At 43.9% G+C, this 18798-nt stretch overlaps 1 protein-coding gene across 1 annotated transcript in view; it reads left to right on the top strand.

Moving 5' to 3' along the window:
- The window catches only part of VIL1 (villin 1), a 129900-nt gene that overhangs the window by 18481 nt on the left and 92621 nt on the right, over positions 1-18798 (top strand). The window contains exons 5-10 of the mRNA XM_088472416.1: positions 406-514; positions 2426-2536; positions 2827-3026; positions 7329-7407; positions 11662-11760; positions 14971-15124. Coding sequence (XP_088328542.1) covers positions 406-514; positions 2426-2536; positions 2827-3026; positions 7329-7407; positions 11662-11760; positions 14971-15124 — 752 coding nt within the window. The remainder of the gene's footprint in view (positions 1-405; positions 515-2425; positions 2537-2826; positions 3027-7328; positions 7408-11661; positions 11761-14970; positions 15125-18798) is intronic.

Raw genomic sequence — 18798 nt, 5'->3', positions numbered from 1 at the left:
CATTAAATATAACTCAGACGTCTGGTAAAAATAATTCAATTTTAGTTCATATTTCATGTTTTTTTTTAAGTGAAACTCGTTACTTTGCTTTGTACAGGACAGCGAATTCCTACAGTGAAAAAAAAACCACAGGTCACTTTATTCTGCTGTGATCCTAGATTTACTAAACTGAACTAAACAGTGGCCTTGTATTTTACTTAAAAAGCTCTTTTAATACCACAATCATCAACTGCTAGATTTACAAAATGACATGCAGTTATATCTTCTGGTATTACACCTAGTTTCAGCAATCACATTTAATACGCTAATATTATTAACAATTGTTACATAATTTTTGTAACCGACTGTAGGTCATTAGGGCAAAAATCTAAGAAGATTTTAAATTATTTATCAATTTTATCCTAGTTATAAAACTGGTGGAGTAGCTTCAGGAATGAAGCAGGTTGAGACAAATACATACAACGTGAAACGCCTCCTACACGTCAAAGGAAAAACAAACGTTTTGGCTGGAGAGGTAAGTCTTGCAGCTTTCTATTTCCTTTTGTTTCCATCAAGATTCTTTGTTTGAGACATCTGAGACCATGCCTATTCTGTCATATACAGTGGTGAGCCCCGAGGCCGGGCTGCAGTGCAGTCCAAAATTCAAATAGGGGAGCCACACCAACTGCCAGTGATGGTTGGTACAGTAGCAGTTGGGGTGACTCCCCTATTTGAATTTTGGACAGCGCTGCAGCCCCACCTCTGGAGCTGCTACTGATCATACTGTATATAATATAATAAACTTCCATTGTTGAAATCTTTTAGGTTTCTAACATTAACAATTAGCTAATACAGCATTGCTAGATTCCTGATTCTCAGCACATGTGCAGAATGAGTCCTGCGTAGACGCTCGCAGCCCCTGCTATGCCTCTTCCTGACAGGCAGAGGCATTTAAGGGGGGGTGCGGGGGTGGGGACCAAGGCCATCTCCAGGGGGAGCCGTGCCCTGTGCAGGACAAGTAATCGTCGCCCCTTTCTTGCTCGCTGGTTCGTGGGCAAAAATGAGGGCGTGGTCTAATTACCATAGGCCATGCCCCCAAATGGCATTATTTGGGGTGTGTCCGTATGGCATTCCTCCTGTTAACGTCAGGCTGGGGGTGAGCCCAGCACTATGTCAGTAGCTGGGCTGCCCCCAGCCCTCTTCCTGCATTGAATGGATGCCGCAGGCAGTTCCCCAAAAAACGGGACTGTCTCGCTGAAATCGGGAATGGCTGGGAGGGGTGCGCCCTCTATGGGGTGGCGCCCCTGTTCGACCGCACTGGTTGAACATGCCTCAAGCCGGCCCTGGTGGGGTTGTGTCAGCCCCCTTTTCCTGGAGTGGCAAGGTCAGGGGCTGCATCCATGGATGCAGTTTCCTGGCCTCGCAAGTCTAAGCTGAGGCTTACTCAGCTGGCCAGTGCCGCCCACCATCGCGACAGATGGTCGCAATGTTTATCCCAGCCTGCGATTAGCGATGCAGGGGGTGTCAGACACCTTCTCCTGCATTTGTATATTTACAAGGACAGAATTGCAAAGCTGCTTGTGTGCCACTTTGCAATTGCGTCCTGTGCTGAATCACCGCCACTGTCTGCTTCTTGCTTACATAACCTGTGAGGAAATGTAATAAAAAGGGGTTAGGCTCTTGGGCACAAGTGTACCATCTTATCCAGGTCTTATCTAGGATGAAATTCTTGAGTGAAGTGAATACTACTGTTCTCACGAATGCCATCTAAATGGTACAGCTGTGCCCAAGAGATAGTAACAGTTGATGATGCTGCTTGGTGACACCATATGAGGGAATGACACCAAAATAACAGAGCAGCTTTTCTATTTTGGTGTCACACCCTCGGATGGTGTCAGCCTATTCGCCTGCATCCCCCTAGTGACACCACTGTTACCCAGTCTTTATTAGGATGTGCAGGCTCGGATTAGTTCAGGTTTTCCAGCCAAATTCAGATTTTTCCCACCAAAAATTGGGTCTCAGAAAGAGGCAAAACGTTATCTTTCATGGACAAACATCATCTTTCATGGACTTTTGTCCAAGAATGATGATGTTTGTCCATGAAAGATGATGTTTAGTATTAGTGGAGTGAGTGGATCATACCCTCCAATATAACTTGTAAGGACTCCACACTGATTACTCACCAATAAAATCGTCTGAAGTTTATGTGGACAGATATTTATTGTGTAAAGGTTTTCAGAGCTGAGTACATTTTCTTTTTCCGCATTTCAATTTCTGGACTATGTACAGTATATTATTCTGCTGGTGGGCATAAAGAAAATTATTAAATGTTTATTTCCCTACAGATATAAATGATTTACTTTACTGATAAATGATGACTGTTGAGAGGGTCATTTACACATTAGTGAAACACGTCTTATCTACCACCCTGCTTTTATTTTTATAGGTCCCTTTAGAGTGGAAAAGCTTTAATACCGGTGATGTCTTCTTGGTGGACCTGGGAAAGTTAATCATCCAGTGGAACGGACCTGAGAGCAACAGAAATGAAAGACTAAAGGTATGGAGCATTTTGAATTTAATGAAATGTTTTTTTTTTTTTATTATTATTATTATTATTATTATTATTATTATTATTATTAATAAACTTTTGTTTATATGGTGCCACTAGGGTTACGTAGCGCTGTACATAGGGGATACAGTATAACACAAAAAACATAATTACATAAATTCATGAGACAGTTACAGACAAGTTTACAAATGTACATATAGTATTTACATTATTACAACCAGAAAGTTGTTGTGATACATTGCATAGTGTACAACAAACTATATGAATATTGATTGTAGGGCATGAACCTGGCTAAAGATATCCGTGACCGTGAGCGTGGCGGGCGTTCCAATGTGTACGTGGTGGAAGGAGATAATGAAGAAGGTTCACCTAAGCTGATGGAAATCATGAATCATATCCTGGGAGAAAGACGGGAAATTAGAGCTCCCATACTTGATGATACGGTGGATCAAGCAAGCAAAGCAATAAAACTGTACCAGTAAGTAGACATGCAAATGCCACCAACTTGTTGTCTCCCCTTCTGTTTAATAAAAAACCTGTAGAGTAGATGCTCCCACCAAGATCTAAACTAGCTGCAAGTGGAACTAAGCCTCAAATAACAATTCTGGTAATTTCCTTAGTTGTCAGAACAGCTTTGTACAACTGGATGCAGCCACATTTCTGTCAAAGTTGGTCCCATACCCATAGTCAGTGATTTGTATTAATAAGCAAACATCAGATTTCTTCTCCTCTCGTAACATTTTAGATTTCAAATATTTATGTTCTTGTTTTGTGTAATTTTTTTGTAGCGTAGAATCATTTTAATTTTCTTCACACTCATTATATAATGCAGAAAGTTATTGTAGTTAGGAGGACATTACATCAACTTTCATACTTTTAAAGGCATGAATAGCAGCATGGAATTGCAATAAACATTTTTTTTTACATTTATTGGTAATGTAACAACTAATAGTAAAACCAAAAGCAATATATGAAAGATTCTACTTGCAATTACTGAAAAGTCAGAATGAGATTTGAAATTATACTAATAATAAAAATAAATGTGTGTGTGCACAATGTCGACATGCTCACAATATCACCATGTGAAATGCCAACATTTTGCCTGGACCGGCAGTGGAGGGTCAGGGTTAGGTTGCGGGAGGGGAGGATATGATTAGGCAACAGGGGAAGGTTAGCGTTAGGGGTCAGGTATACTCACCTCTGCAAGTGCCGCTGGATCCACCTTCTAAGATGACTGCAGGACCCAGAAGGCACCACTTGTGCAACCGGACCAGGTAAGTCACCACTAGACCACCAGGGGGAGTTTTGTCGACATTGCAGTCATGTTGCCATTTAGTCAGTGTCGACATGATGACATACATGCCTACCCTCCCGGTTATCGCGGGAGGCTCCCCATTTTTCGGGTAACCCCCCACACCCACGGAAGGGTAGGTACTTCTCCCGCATTCTGCCCACTAGTGAAGTGGGCAGAATTGGGAGAACTTCTGCAGCGATCACAGCCCCCGTGTAGGGGGCAGAGCCTAATGACGCAAATCTTCATGAATCGTGTCATTTAGCTCCGCCCCTTATTTAAATTTGCGCCAATCGTGGCAAATTGCTGCGGAGGGGGCATGGATTAATGGCGCAGATCATCAGGTCCCGCCCCCGTCGTGACCCATCTGTTTCTCCTCCCCGGGTTCTCTCGGGGAGGAGATAGAAAAAGTAGGCAAGTATGCATGATGAATGTTGACAAAATATACCACACACAGTGGCGTAACTACCGTGGGTGCAGGGGGTGTGGCTGCTATGGGGCCCAGACCAACCCGGGGCCCACCCCCTGCACCTATGGTGCCAGGTCTCTGTCCGCGGCCCTTCCCTCCGCACCTTCGTCACTCCCCCATCGCTCTCCTCACCTACCCTCTACTCCACTTACCTGCTCCGTGGTCGGCGCCCCCGTTCCGTGGTCGTGCCCCCCCTGCTCCGTGGTCACATCTTCCCAGTCAGCTCCGCCTCCGGCTCTCCCCATTAACTGATACTGGGAGAAGGCGTGGTCGCCTCCTCCCAGCATTAATTAGTGAGATGGAGCCGACCGGGAGAGAAGATGCGTCTGCCTTGCACAGCACGACCATGGATCAGGTAAGTTAGGGAGTGAGGAGGGTGCGGAGGGGGGCCTCAGGCCAAGGGGGGTTCACGGGATGAGAGCGGGGGCGGTAGGCTGAGAGGGGGGCTGCGGGCTGAGAGGGGGGCCTGTATAATTTTTTCCTAATGGGCCCCCGTAGGTATAGTTACGCCCCTGACCACACAGCACTTTACTGAATGACCATGAATCACATGGTGTTGCAGATATATCCTACCCTCCAACATGACCCCTTCTATCAGGTACAAAATGCTCTGCTCCTGGACTTCCCACCTAATGTATGATTGCAGCCACCTGTGTTGAACTAGGTAATTGCTTCAACACAGGTGGCTGCAATCATAAATGAAGAAGAAAATCCAGGACCAGAGCATATTGTACCTAATGGAATGGGTCATGTTGGAGGGTCTGACATATATATAAACATTTCAGGATCATATAGTTCTCTTATCAGAAATGATAATGTTTGAGATAGAGAGGGAAGACATTTACCTACACACAGCAGATTTCCTGTCAGTAATATTGTTGTATGATACTGCTTGCAGCCTCTTTAACAGAAAAGTGATTAATAACAGTGAACAATATTTTATATTAAAGTTGCCACCTTTTGCTAAACTGAAAACCAGGCAGGTGCAATGTGGCTTAATTAGTTAGCATGCTATAATAAGGGAATAATAGTACCTTTATTGTGCTTTTCTTAGCAACCTGCTTTTTCCTTACTAAACATTACTGCTCTAATTTTGACTGCTAACTCACTAAAATCTCTGCACTTTCAGAATCCGGCACCCTCTTACATTTGGCCCAATAGGTTGAAAAAATACTGTGTGCAATATGGCAAAAGGAAAATACTGTACAGAAACCATATTCTGATGACCACAGTGCAATGCAGAGCCCTATTTTGGAAAAGAACACACAAATGATAATCCTCGTGTTAATAGGAACAGCTAGTCCTCTCACAAACACACAAAATAAGAAATACTGCAATGCATGCACATTTATTAGGATCTTAATAGTGAGCAAAAAAATAGCCATACATGCGGGAGATAACGCCCAGTCTGTGTGCAATCAGTCACCTCACAAGCCTAATGTGGCCAGCAAGTTATCCCCCAACTGTACAGGATAATGTAATTGTGGCAGACTGTATACTGCCGCTCCAAATCAGCAGCAATCCTTCCTGCGTGGGTTGAGCTGACACCAGCCGCAATAGATGTGCCAGCGGTGGTAATCAGCAGTGCCGAGCACACTGAGCGGCACATTTATTAATGATCTCACTTGCAATGCAATCTGGGCATGACATTACCGCCCATGATTGCATTGCAAACTTCGATCATAGTGCCGGAATGTATAATCTGGCCGCCACAGGGACAGGCTGTCCAAAGGAACCTTGTCCCTGCGATGTGCCAGGAGTGCTGCTGGGGGGCTGACTACACATGTACGGCCACCATTGCCGGGGGAACTCTCTGCCGGCTAATTATGTGATGTGCAGCTCATAGGCTCAGCGCCTAACACTATCTTCAGATAGCGTTAACTGCGGGGGCCAATCTCCAGAATGCATAGCATTCCAGCTATCCCCAGCTGCTGAACTATGCCCAGCTTCTCCCATAACTAAATGGATGCAGAGCAAAGTGGGACACTGAAACAGTTCCCAAACACTACATAATCAACCCAGCACCCACCGCCCCAGGGGTGCCGGGGATAGCCCCGGGCTATCAGCCTGGGCCTGGGGTGCCCTGGAGGGGGGGACCCCTTTATTGGGGGGTCCCCAGCTCCACAGGGATCCACATCCTGGGATGACTAGCGGTCAGGGCCTGGTGAAAGGGCTCCCCTGGCTGTGACATTAGCCCCCCGCTAGAAAAGGTCCGGTGCTGGTTCTGATAAATACAGGGGGTCCCTATGCATATTTTCCCCCTGTATTTCCAGAGCAGGACCAGATTAGAGCCCAATGCAGGTTGCACAGGATAGGGGGGACCCCTACGTCATTTATCCCCCGTATTTTGGCAACCAGGGCTGGCTCTGACTAACCCAGTTCTGGTTGTGCTTACATACGGGGGACCCCTACATCATTTGTTCCCGTATGTTGCCCAACCAGCACTGGGTCACTAAAAGCCCGAAGCTGGTTGCTCTTTGGTGGGGAGGCACGCCATTATTTTTTAAACACTTGTTTTTTCCATAGATGCACGGATGGTTCTCACTGAACCATCCCTGCATCTGTGTTTATTTTATTAAAGACAGATGCATGCATCATGGATCTCCCCATGCGTGCATCAGTCTTTTTTTTTAAAGAAATAACGCCGCTCGGACGTCTAACGCATGATATCGATGTATCGTATCATGATATCGTTATGTACATCGTGTGTCAATCGTGTGGCTGGAACTGCCAGGGGGCTGCCAGGGAGTTCAAGGGAAATCGTAAGATGAATCTTATCTAATGCTGGTCGTACTAGTGTATAGCCCAGCATACGATACTCAGCAAGAAGAGATATACAAAATGTGCACTGTTTTCAAGTTCCATGTTTTTGCACACTATCCCTTAGAAATAAAGAGATAATAATAAGCATATGTGGCTCTACAGTTGTTGTACATGTCCTGCCTTTCAGTCTCTGCATGGAGTACCGTAATATTTGATGCGGAATGTATAATGATGTTTATCTTCACAATCTTACACAGAGTATCAGATTCTAGTGGCAACCTCATGGTACAAGAAGTGGCCACCACACCCTTGACTCAGGACTTGTTGAATAACAATGTAAGTTCTTTACCTGGAAATCCATACATAATTTTGTGCTACCCGCGTTCAAAACATGCAGAACAATAGACTGTAGTCTCACTTTACTGGAATCAGCCAGGTGTAGAGTTTCTTATCAATCTTACTTAAATTTGCCTCAGATGAGAGCCTATATTATTTATGTGTGTGTGTGTGTTTTTAATACAAATTTGTAATTATTTATATTTTTTGTTAAAAAGGGTCTCTTCTGCCTACATGAACATCTATAAGTCTTAAAGGGACACTATCCTAACATTTTGTTTTATTTGTTGCCATTAGGCCTCATTATAACAAATTGGCATAAACAATGTCAATGGAAAGCGATCTTATATGTGTATGTAGACTAACATGTAACTTAGAAGTGTCCAACTCAAAGCTTGTAGGGCTGCTATCAGAAAGGGGACTGACAAAATAGGCAAAGGCCCCCCTCCCCCCTAAAAAATATGTATCAAGTCTGACACCATGTCAAGATAGACTCTTTAGGCAAATAACAAAGTCTATATTCGTGGCATAAGAAACAGATAGATCAGCAATCCTACCACCTCTGTGCACAAGCATCACTACCAACATCCACATGAAAGCTATAGAGCTATAGATCACCATTCTGTCATGCACAATCAGAATGAAAGCTATCTACTATCTCTCTGTCTGTCTCTCTATCTGCAGTATGCACAGCTATCGATAATTCTCCCCGTGTCTAGTACACATAGCTCTCTTCTCTCTCCCCCTCTGCCTCTCATCCCCACTCTCCATCTCCAGCCCTAGCCAGGTAGTCTCCACTCCTTGCATGCTGCAAAATATGACTTACCAGTCCTTCTCCTGTTCTGGCTGGTGCTGCTCCTCAAGCACCGCTGCTCCTCTGTCTCTCTCTTTCTCTCCAGTGGCACGCATGACGTCACGCGCGCCGGCTCAAAAGAAAAAAAAAACCTTTATTGAAAAGCCGAGCAGGCCCCTTTGTCCTGTCATTCATTTTTATTGAGCGTGCCACAGAGGTAGTTGCGTGCGGCACACAGGTTGGAGCTGCCCCTCTTGACTTTTAATTCAAAGGGGTAGGAGTGGACGGAAGAAGCAAACTGACCCCCTCCTTTCTGCTGAGTGTCCAGGCCCAGGACTCCAGTCCCGGCAGACCCTCCCTGATGGTGGCCCTGCCTGTAATATTTGTGGCAAGCATATATCAGGCTTACAAGTAGATATAGAGAAATGAATGGATATTCAGCGCTCCCTAAGTTAATAATTAGCAGCTATCAATATAATCAATGAAGGATTATTAATGGTTAGGTATAAAATGAAAGTGCTTCATATGTAAGTCAACCCATATCTAAATGTGCTAAGCAAACAATAAAGAACTGCACATAGACATATAACCCATAAATGTTTATAGCCCCTTTTGCAATAAAATGCAGGGAGCCTCACAGACACTGATTACAGAAATGTGGGTGCTTTATCTTGCCCTACCATTCCCTACTGCAAACTGCTGGGGTCTGGAGTGTTTGGCGTACTACTCCTCTGGTGGTTCAAAGGGTTGTGAAGTACAGTACCAAGATGTCATTCAGACACACCAGTTCCCTTCTTACTCCTGGACATCTCTACATGAGCCGCTGGCAGTGTGACGTCAGTGCTTCGGCAGTGTCAAATTGAGTACAGCTTATACCATCCCATTTCATCAATCTTCCAATGACTTTGTCAAGGCAACCTGACTGTCGTTCACACAATCCTTAAAACGCCATGTCTGAATTGCAATTGGTTGCATGGGAAAACACCAAAGTTCAATGCAGACTCCTTGGTCCATTATCTAATAAATAAAAATAAATATAAAGTTCCAGGTTTAGGGATCTGCCTGTTTGTTCAGGCTAATCTCTTGAACCACTGGATGGATTTTGATGGGGTTTTCACTATTCTATACAGCATTGATCGAGGAAGGTTTTTTAAAAAAAAAATTCATCTGTGATGATTTTAGTGAAGCAAAGTCACAAAAAAAAAATCTTGCACCGAGCTGCTGGCCAGGGTGCTGAATTAGCAATAGACAGTGAGAGCCAATGTGCCCTGTTGCCAAGCAGCAGCCTAGAGAGGGGAGGGAGTCAAGGACAGCAGGGCAGGGGCATTTCTAGAGAGGAGGGGCCCCGTGTGCAGTCTCCGACACGGGCCCCCTCCTCTCCACCCGGCAGCCGGCAGCGCACTGAGTTAAGTTATAGACTCTGGGCAATAGAGTGTGCCCAGAGTCTAGTGTATGCACAGATCACCGGGAAAATAACCGCGACGGCCATTTTCCCCTGTACTGCGCATGCGCAAACAATGGGAATATGGCCACCGCGGCCATTTTCCAGTCATTTTACAGCGCCGGACGCCATCGCCGTCGTGGGACTCCGGAGAGATAAGTAATATTATGGGTGCAGGGTGTGCGGTGCGGGGCCCCCCTGGACCCAGGGGCCTGTGTTCCTTGCACACCCTGCACCCATTATAGACAGTTACCAATGAACCCATGACGATGCTCTGATGCAGACACAGTAGACATAATGGAGCCAGGGGAGGCAAAGCTATCAGGAATTTTAAAAAATATACATCGGAACACCATCAAATGATTTCCATTTGATGGTGGAAAACATTGGACCACCACCATCAAATGGCAAAAGCACTACCAATGGAACAAAAACAGTGATGGTTAGTAACCATCGGATTCCAATGTCCATCTTACGCTGAACCTGCAGACGGACTCCGGTTCCCACTCCTCCACCGTGAAGTGCTCGCTCTCCAACGTTATGTTGCTGCTCAACCACACACCCCCAGTGAACAGGAGTCACCTCCCATGAAAGTCAGCACTGTTCTCAGACAGTGGCACCACAGCGAGGAAGCTCAACAGGAAGACCAGGAAATACAGGGTACATTATGCAAAGAGGACATTGCTCATAGCCATGTTTGTCAGCCGGGAAGGGGTGCGCATGGAGGGTGCGGAAATATGCACAGGTGTCCCTGCCCTGGAGACATGCTGCAGAAAATGCTTATGATAGCTGCAATACAAATCTTTCATCCATGATCCTCCTGCCCTTCCCAGCAAATCCCAGTTCCCGGGACTCAGCCAGCTGCAGGGCAGCAGTAGTATGAGTTGTGGTGACACTGATGGGATGCAGAGGGCAAGAGTGAGAAGCAGGGGTGAGTCACTAGTTTGGAATAAAATAAAAAAGTTAAAAACGGGACCATCTTCCCAAAGGTAAAAAATATGAAGAGACACACACCGTGCACACATACATACAATTACACACTAATGTATACAGTCACACACTAATACATACACACATTTATATGCAGTCACACACTTATACACATACATACAGTCACACACTAATACACACAAACATATATACAGTCACACATATACATACAGTCACACACATACATAGAAACAATATGAAACTCAACAGGCAGAATAGTTCTCATTCCTCTGGGTACACAGGGCCTCTTTTCACCAAAACGAAAGATAAATGTCACTGTGTATGATAATGGTGCTCCAGGCAATCAGCTCCCAACTGTCAACTGTTAGAAAAATGACAGTTGGGAGCTGATTGGCTGGAGCACCATTTATCATACACATTTATCACTCGTTTGGGTGATAAAACTCGTTAGTAAATGGTGGCCAGAGTATGTAACATCTCCCTTCCTCTCTCCCATGCTGCTTTGGCACTGACTGTACAGTGCAGTGTAGCCCTGCCCCCTGCTTCGACTCCACCTCTCTCCCAGCTGAAAGCCTTGCAGTGCAGTCCTTGCCCTGCACTGCAACAATAATCAGTGGCCAGGGGGCCGCTGAGGGAGAGTGGACCTAGGCACATGAGCCCACTTAATTTGGCTCTAGGTGTGATATACTTACATGAACATGTCCTTGCTGTACTTAACTTACAATTACCTGCCCCCATTCCACCTCTGGAGGCATAGCAGGATACTATAATACACAGAAATCTAGAAATACGCATATAAAAATATACATACACTTAATTTTATTTCTGGTGTGAAAAATCTGTCTTTGGATGAAGTCATTACTGTGGGAGACAATGAATTGGGTTGCAGACACTCATGAGTTGTTCTCAAGTGTCCTTTAAGGGAACTCCGTTCATGCTAGTAATTTCTTATCTAACTTTAATACCAACCACTGAGTAATAGTAAAACTTATGTCACAGAGTATGTCTCCATAATGTAATAACTGTATGATGTTTTTAAGGTATCATCTCTGTTTCTTATTTCCATCAGGACTGCTACATCTTGGATCAAGGTGGAATAAAGATCTTTGTGTGGAAAGGAGATGAATCTTCAAAGGAGGAAAGACAACAAGCAATGCCGAGAGCCTTGGTGGGTACCATAATGTAATAGCTCAGTCGTCATATGTCTACTTTAGACAATTTCACCAAAAACACTTTTGAGGCATGTCACACTTACATGTTACATGCGTAACTTACACACAGATTCTGTGTATAACAAAATAATCACTGAACAGGGCTGGCGGAGACCTTTGTCCTGCTCAGGGCTTTCTTTTTGCACTTTGGTGCAGTTCAAAAGTGGGAACACACAAAACTTACTGATACTGCTTTTATACCTAAATTCCGGGTCTGACCCGGAGGTTGGAACAGGGTTCCAAACCGGATCAGACCCGGAATTTAGTCGGCGCCAACCCAGGATATTCCCGAGTCGGTGCCATTCACACCGCAGCAGGGTCTGCAGTGACCCGGCTTTTCCGGCATTGAAGTGGATGCTTGGAGATGACGTCATCTCCAAGCGCCACTGAAGCCGGCCATTCGGCAGGCATGTGGCACGATCCAGGTCATTGTGACCCGGATCGCGCCGTTTACACTGCAGGTTTTTACGGGTTATTCCCGTTTAAAGCCCTGCAAATTACCTGGGTTGGATTGCCGGGTCACTCCACCCAGGAATCTATCCCTGTCCCCTTTTATACCGAGGAGCTACCCGGGTTAACCCTGCAATAACCCGTGTTTTAGCTCTGGTATAAATGGGGTATGACCTGAAAATGAACACAATAGGTACTGACAGTTTAAGAGTAAACAGCAGAACTTGTTGACTTTTGCATTGCATATTGTTATTTATTTTATATGGAATAATTTGAAAATGAGTGATGTCACTGATGGGCATACTTATTAATTACATGGGAAAGTCAGTCTTCTTCTTGCAGGTACATACAATGCGCCTTTCACAAAACAGACTTAAATGACAGATGTTCATTGTCATCTTAGTGGGATACAACACTGTCTCTGCCTATGTTATATGTAATACCTTTAAATAGACAGCAACGAGCAGCTTAAGTTTCTGGATGGAAAATAAATCTTAAAGAGGAAATAGAGGCCCTCATTCAGAGCCGTACGCTCTGAGCAGAGCGCACGCTCTGCATGAGGGCCGGGCTCCATTTTCACCACCCACAGGCTATATGAGCGTGCATTTTGATGGCCGCGATGGTCGTGACCATCGCGACCATCGAAATTGCGAGCCGGAGCCTGTGGTTGAGGTTTTCAACCGCAAGCTCCGGAGTGATTTTGGCTCTATCAGAGCCAAAATCACTCCCACTGACATCACTAGTGATGTCAGTGGGCCGGCTTCTGACGGGAGGCGTTCCCGTGGGAACGCCCCCGTCAGGGAGGCACGCCCCCGGCACGCCCACCAAAGGGGGCGTGCTGTCAATCAACATTGACAGCACGCCCCCTTTGATCGGACACAACGAGCGAAGGAAAGTCCTTCGCTCGTCGTGTCTGGCGCATGCGCACGACGGAGCTCCCTCCGTCGTGCGCATGCTCAGTGCAGACCATCGACCCACTTGCGAGCGGACAGCCGCTCGCGAGTGGGTCTGAATCAGGCCCAGAGTTACAATAAACATAACACATGCACTAAACATTTTTTTAAATTGACTCTACTGCAAAGATAAATTTAAGCTGTATTTTACCAATCATATGGTTTATTTAACCCTTGAAAATAGTGATTTATATAATCCAGTGCATAATATTTTAGATTTTTTTTTGTAATACCTATCAAATTGTTCCAGAAAACTCCACATAATTAATATTGTTATAAAGAAGAACACTGTCTCCATGTCTTTTAATTCATCATTCAATTAATCATAGGGTGATTTTATGGTGCCACGTGGTTGAAATACATAAACAATAACACTATTTGTTTTAACTCTTATTGTATTTTTTAGGGAGAATAATAATAATAATAATAATAATAATAACAACAAAGTAAAGAGATAGAGAAACCCATCATATCAGTCCTGTTTTCATACCTCTTACTTACCTGATCCGGGTGCGCTGGTCTGCCAGGGCTGCAGAGGTTTTGTTGCTGGTCAGTGCAGTGAAGGTTTCCTTGGCATCCTCAGGTCTCTCTGACTGCAGCAGTGGGCAATTCTCCCCTAGCTCAATAATACAAATAGGGATAGGGGAATGGGAGTCCGTTGGCGCTGTCCCTAAGCAGCTTGTTCAGATGGAAGGTGTCAAGCACCCAATAAGACAGATAGAAAAACAAGGAGTTGAACAACGTTAATAGACCCAGATAATTATACCATAAGTCAATCAACCAAAAAATTCATTAGTTAGAACTTGTATAACAATTGAATATACACACCATAAAATATAAAATGCTGGAAAAAAAATGTATGCCTCTTTATTTTTCCAGCATTTTATATTTTATGGTGTGTATATTCAACAAGTTATAAAGAATGAATTTTTTGGTTGATTGACTTATGGTATAATTATCTGGGTCTAGAAGCGCTGTTCAACTCCTTGTTTTTCTATCAGTTTTCCCCTAGCTGGTTGCTGTGGGCAGATGTTTGATTCCATGGAATCATGGCTCCCATAGGAGTGCGCACATGCCTCTTTGCTTGAAATTAAAGCAACAGGCATGCCAAACGTGACATCATATTTGGTACCAAATTTGAATCCCCTTCCTATATAATGGAGTCTCTGGGCATTGCTCAGTGCCAGAGTATTAGGCTCCATACCTTTACTTCAGTATCTGTTCCCGTTTGTACTCCAAATGTGATTCCTAGTGTTTTGATCCGGTTCGTCTGACAATTCTCCTTCCCTACTCCCTGATTCCACTTATAGTGAGTCCTGGTTCTGACCTTTAGCTATTCCTCTGACCTGATACTGCTCAACCATTGGTACTGCACTGCCCATCTGGTTCTAACCAATTCCTGTTAACTATACTCCAGTACACCTCCTGGCGACCAGTCTCAGTGCCAGTCCTTTGTTCGTTCATACCCATCAGCTTGTACATTGGAATCCAGACCTGCGTATCGGGTGCAGTGAAGCCCAAACCCCCTTGCGGGAGTCCCTGGTGAGCATCCATACCACACATGAAAGAATTGTTGGCACAAAGTGGAATCAGCCATTTTGACATTGTAGCCTATTAATTTAATAGCCATCATTGGCAAAAAGTCTCTTTTACTTTGTGCCTTATGCCTCAGCAATGCCTTTTGTTTCAGAGTAGTTTCTGTAATTATATTTTCCACATCATCATTTCTTTTTAATTACTTAACATCAACTTGTTCATTAACAGAATTTTATCAAAGCAAAGAACTACCCCCCTTCCACTAACATTGAGGTGCAGAACTCCGGGTCAGAATCCGCAGTCTTTAAGCAACTCTTCCAGAAATGGACCACAAAGGATCAGACCACCGGCCTCGGCAAAACGAGTACTGTCGGTAAAGTGGGTAAGTGCATCATAGAAGTATTCACAAAAGCAAGTTTACCATTTCTACTTGCGTTACAGACAACATAAATAATAGTAATAGATGGTACATTGTTAACACTAGGGGGTAAATTTACTAAAGTGAGAGTTTTTAGAAGTGAGTTTTAGAAGATGTTGCCCGTGGCAACCAATCAGATTCTAACTATTGTCTTCTAGAATGTGCGAGTTAAATGTTAAGTAGAATCTGATTTTTTGCTATGGGCAACATCTCTTCTAAAACTCACTTCTAAAAACTCTCACTTTAGTAAATTTACCCCTAATAGTCATAATACTATGAATGTGCTCTAAAATAGATTCCTTACGTTTGGTGTAGCTTCATGTGGTTAATAGACATTTCATTTTCAAAACTCTATTTTTATTTATAACACTTTCTAACTATGACTATTTAAGCTTTGATCTATATTATTCTAAGGCAGTCTATCTCAAACCTGGTTCTCAGGGAACAATGCATTTTTTCACGGTCTCCTCAAGAATCACAAATAAAATACGTAGTGCCACCTGTTGATCTTTTTAAAAATGTAAATCAATGATTAATACATATACAGGTATATTTACTAAAGTGTAGGTTTTTAGAAGTGGAGATGTTGCCATACAAACCAATCAGATTTTAGCTATTATCTTCTAGAAGGTGCTAGATATATGTTAAGTAGAATATGATTGGTTGCTATGGGCAACATATCCACTTCTAAAAAACCCCACTAGACTCCAGGTAAATAATATGAAAAACATGCACTATCAGGGTTCAACAAGAATCACTTTTGAGAAACATTGCTCAAAGGCAGGGTTTCCCAAACCTGGTCCTCAAGGACTCTAACAGTCCAGATTTGAAGGATATACATACTTAAGCACAGGTGACATAATTAGTACTTCAGTCAATTTGATTGTATCATCTCTGCACAAGCACAGTGACATTACTCTCCCCCTCTAGGGGTGGGCACCCTACACCCCAAATGGCTTGCCAGGGAACCTCAGTTTAAATGTTTGGAGAAGTTGTGGTGCATGGACCACTGATACTTTGACCCACCAACGTTCCTCGGGCCCATATCCTTTCCAGTCCACAAAGAATTGGACTGTACCTCTAAAAACTCTGGAGTACAAAATCTCTTTCACCTTATACACCTCCTGATGATCCACTGGAATAGCCAAAGGGGGTTCACAGGATGTTGAAAACCAATTCAGAACCAATGGCTACAGGAGTGAGATGTGGAAGACAATCAGTATCCTAAGCGTGCCAAGAAGTTTCAGGCGGTATGCCACCGGGTTGACCACTTGGAGGATCTGAAATGGCCCAATGAACCTGGGAGTAAATTTTAATCGTCGGCATATTCAATCGCAGACGTTTGATTGAAAACCAAACTCTGGGCCTGATTCAGAGATGGACGCTGATGCAATTTTCTCGCAGATTGATCGATTGTTTGCCATTGCGCAAGCACCGCACTCAGAGCCGGCCCAATTTGGTGCCCTAAGCAAGATTTTGGCTGGTGCCCCCAGCAGATAATCCCACCACCAAATTTAGCGCTTAATTGCGGACACCAAAAATAACACATTGGTGATTGACTTTTGCACATACACACATTATCTATCTATCTATCTATCTATCTATTTATCTATCTATCTATCTATCTATCTATCTATCTATCTATCTATCTATATATATATATATATATATACTGTACATAATGAATTATTGATAGGTATATACCAGGGAAATAGGTGTCATTTATGTAAAAAGATACAAAATTTATTCAGATTACAACATTGGATGAATAAATGTGGATTTTCAGAAAATTAAAAAAAAAATTAATAAATAAAACTTAATGAAGGGTATACAATATAAAACAACAAGCACAATTATCAATGCAGTTTTAAAAAGCTATTTCATTTTGAGCATGACTAGTGCAAGGTGAAGCAAATAAATAGATAAGAAGAATGTATATATAAGTGGCCAATGTGCCAAGTGCTTTGGAGCTCCCAATGTGTTGGAGCAACAAACGCGTTTTGTCTGATCCACAGACTTCTTCAAGGGAAAGAAGTCTGTGGATCAGACGAAACCCGTTGGGAGCTCCATATTCTTGCCTAAGAAACTACCAAATAAAATAAGCACTTGGCACATTGCAGTGCCCCCAGAAGTGGTCCACCCTACGCAGTGATCCCAGTAGTAGTCCCCCTATGCATTTCCCCCAGTAGTAGTCCCCCCTATGCAGTTCCCCCATTAGTAGTCCCCCCAATGCATTGCCTCCAGCAGTAGTCCCCCCTATGCATTGCCCCAGTAGTAGTCCCCCACATATAGTGCCCCAGTAGTGACCACCCCCCCATACAGTGCCCCCAGTAGCGGCCCCCCTTATACAGAGCACCTAGTAGTGGCCACCCCCCCTATACAGTGCCCCCTGTAGCCCCCCCATGCATTGCCAGTGTCAGTGCCCGTGCCCCTTACACACACAAACACAAAAAAAATTACACGCAACTTACCTGAATCCCCGCTCCTGCCACGACCACCTCTGTCCGCTCCTCCCGGCCCGCTCTGCACATGACGTCTCTCCCATCACCCGCTGCGGGGTGAGCTGGAAGACAGAAATCATGAGTGATGATCCCTAATTCGTCACTGGGAAGGCCTCATCCCAGAACCATTTAATCCGTCGTGATGCGAATGGTTTGTTTCTGCCCTTTATTATTTTCTTTATTTTTTGGAAAGTGTAGGTAACTGTGTGATTCTTCTTTAACATTATTATATTCTTTGTAACTTTTTGTACATACGCTTTGAAAATATTGTAGAATAATCATTAATTCTAGTTCTGGATCTGTGTTTTTATGACCCAAGGCCTCATATGGCTCATGTTACCTATTTTTCTAAGTTTAAATAATTGTGTATGCAGGTAGGAGCAGAAGCCTTATCTTATGCTTTAGCATTATATTCTTCTTCTGCTGGTGGCTGTAACCAGGTTTAGTTAACCACACGTGCTGAGGTAACCTGTAAAAGTCACGGGCGGCGATTCTCAGATTGGCATATCTGGAGGGTCAGCCCGCAGGACCGTGACAATACTGACCAAAGGGTTGGTCATTCCAGTAATACAGAATATGACCATACTGGATGAAGAATGGAGAGTGACCTGATGTCTCATGGAACAGATTGTTATGAGCGATTTCATGTCAGCAAGGAGACCCAATCATCTTGATTGGCCCACACATTCAGATGATTTTCTCCAAATCCTGATTCACTCGCTCCATCTGACCGCTACTCTGGGGATGGTAGGATGATGAAAAGCTCAGGTTAACCCCAAACACTTACACAATGCCCTCCAGAATTTGGAGGTAAATTGCACCCCATGGTCTGCAAACAATGTCCTTAGGGAGCCCATGCAACCTGAAGATCTCCCTTATGAAAACTAGCTTTGGAGCCAAAGGTATGCTTTTTATGGAATGAAGTGAGCAGCTTTGGAAAACCTGTCCACTACTACCCAGATGGTATTGAAACCTTCAGAAAAAAAGGGGATTTTCCCTCCAGCACACTGCAGCAAAAACAAAAATACTTGAATCCTACATGATAATAGAAATTCAGAGGTATTGGTTTACATACATTTGCAAATATATGAATAAGCGCTGGGCCAAACGTCAAGGCTCCTCTATACCAGCGTCCCT

Source organism: Taudactylus pleione, unplaced genomic scaffold, assembly GCF_031769625.1.
Source record: "Taudactylus pleione unplaced genomic scaffold, aTauple2 ptg000122l, whole genome shotgun sequence".
NCBI lineage: Eukaryota > Metazoa > Chordata > Amphibia > Anura > Myobatrachidae > Taudactylus > Taudactylus pleione.
Note: the sequence above shows the minus strand (reverse complement) of the source record. Positions and strands in the feature narration are given on the sequence as shown.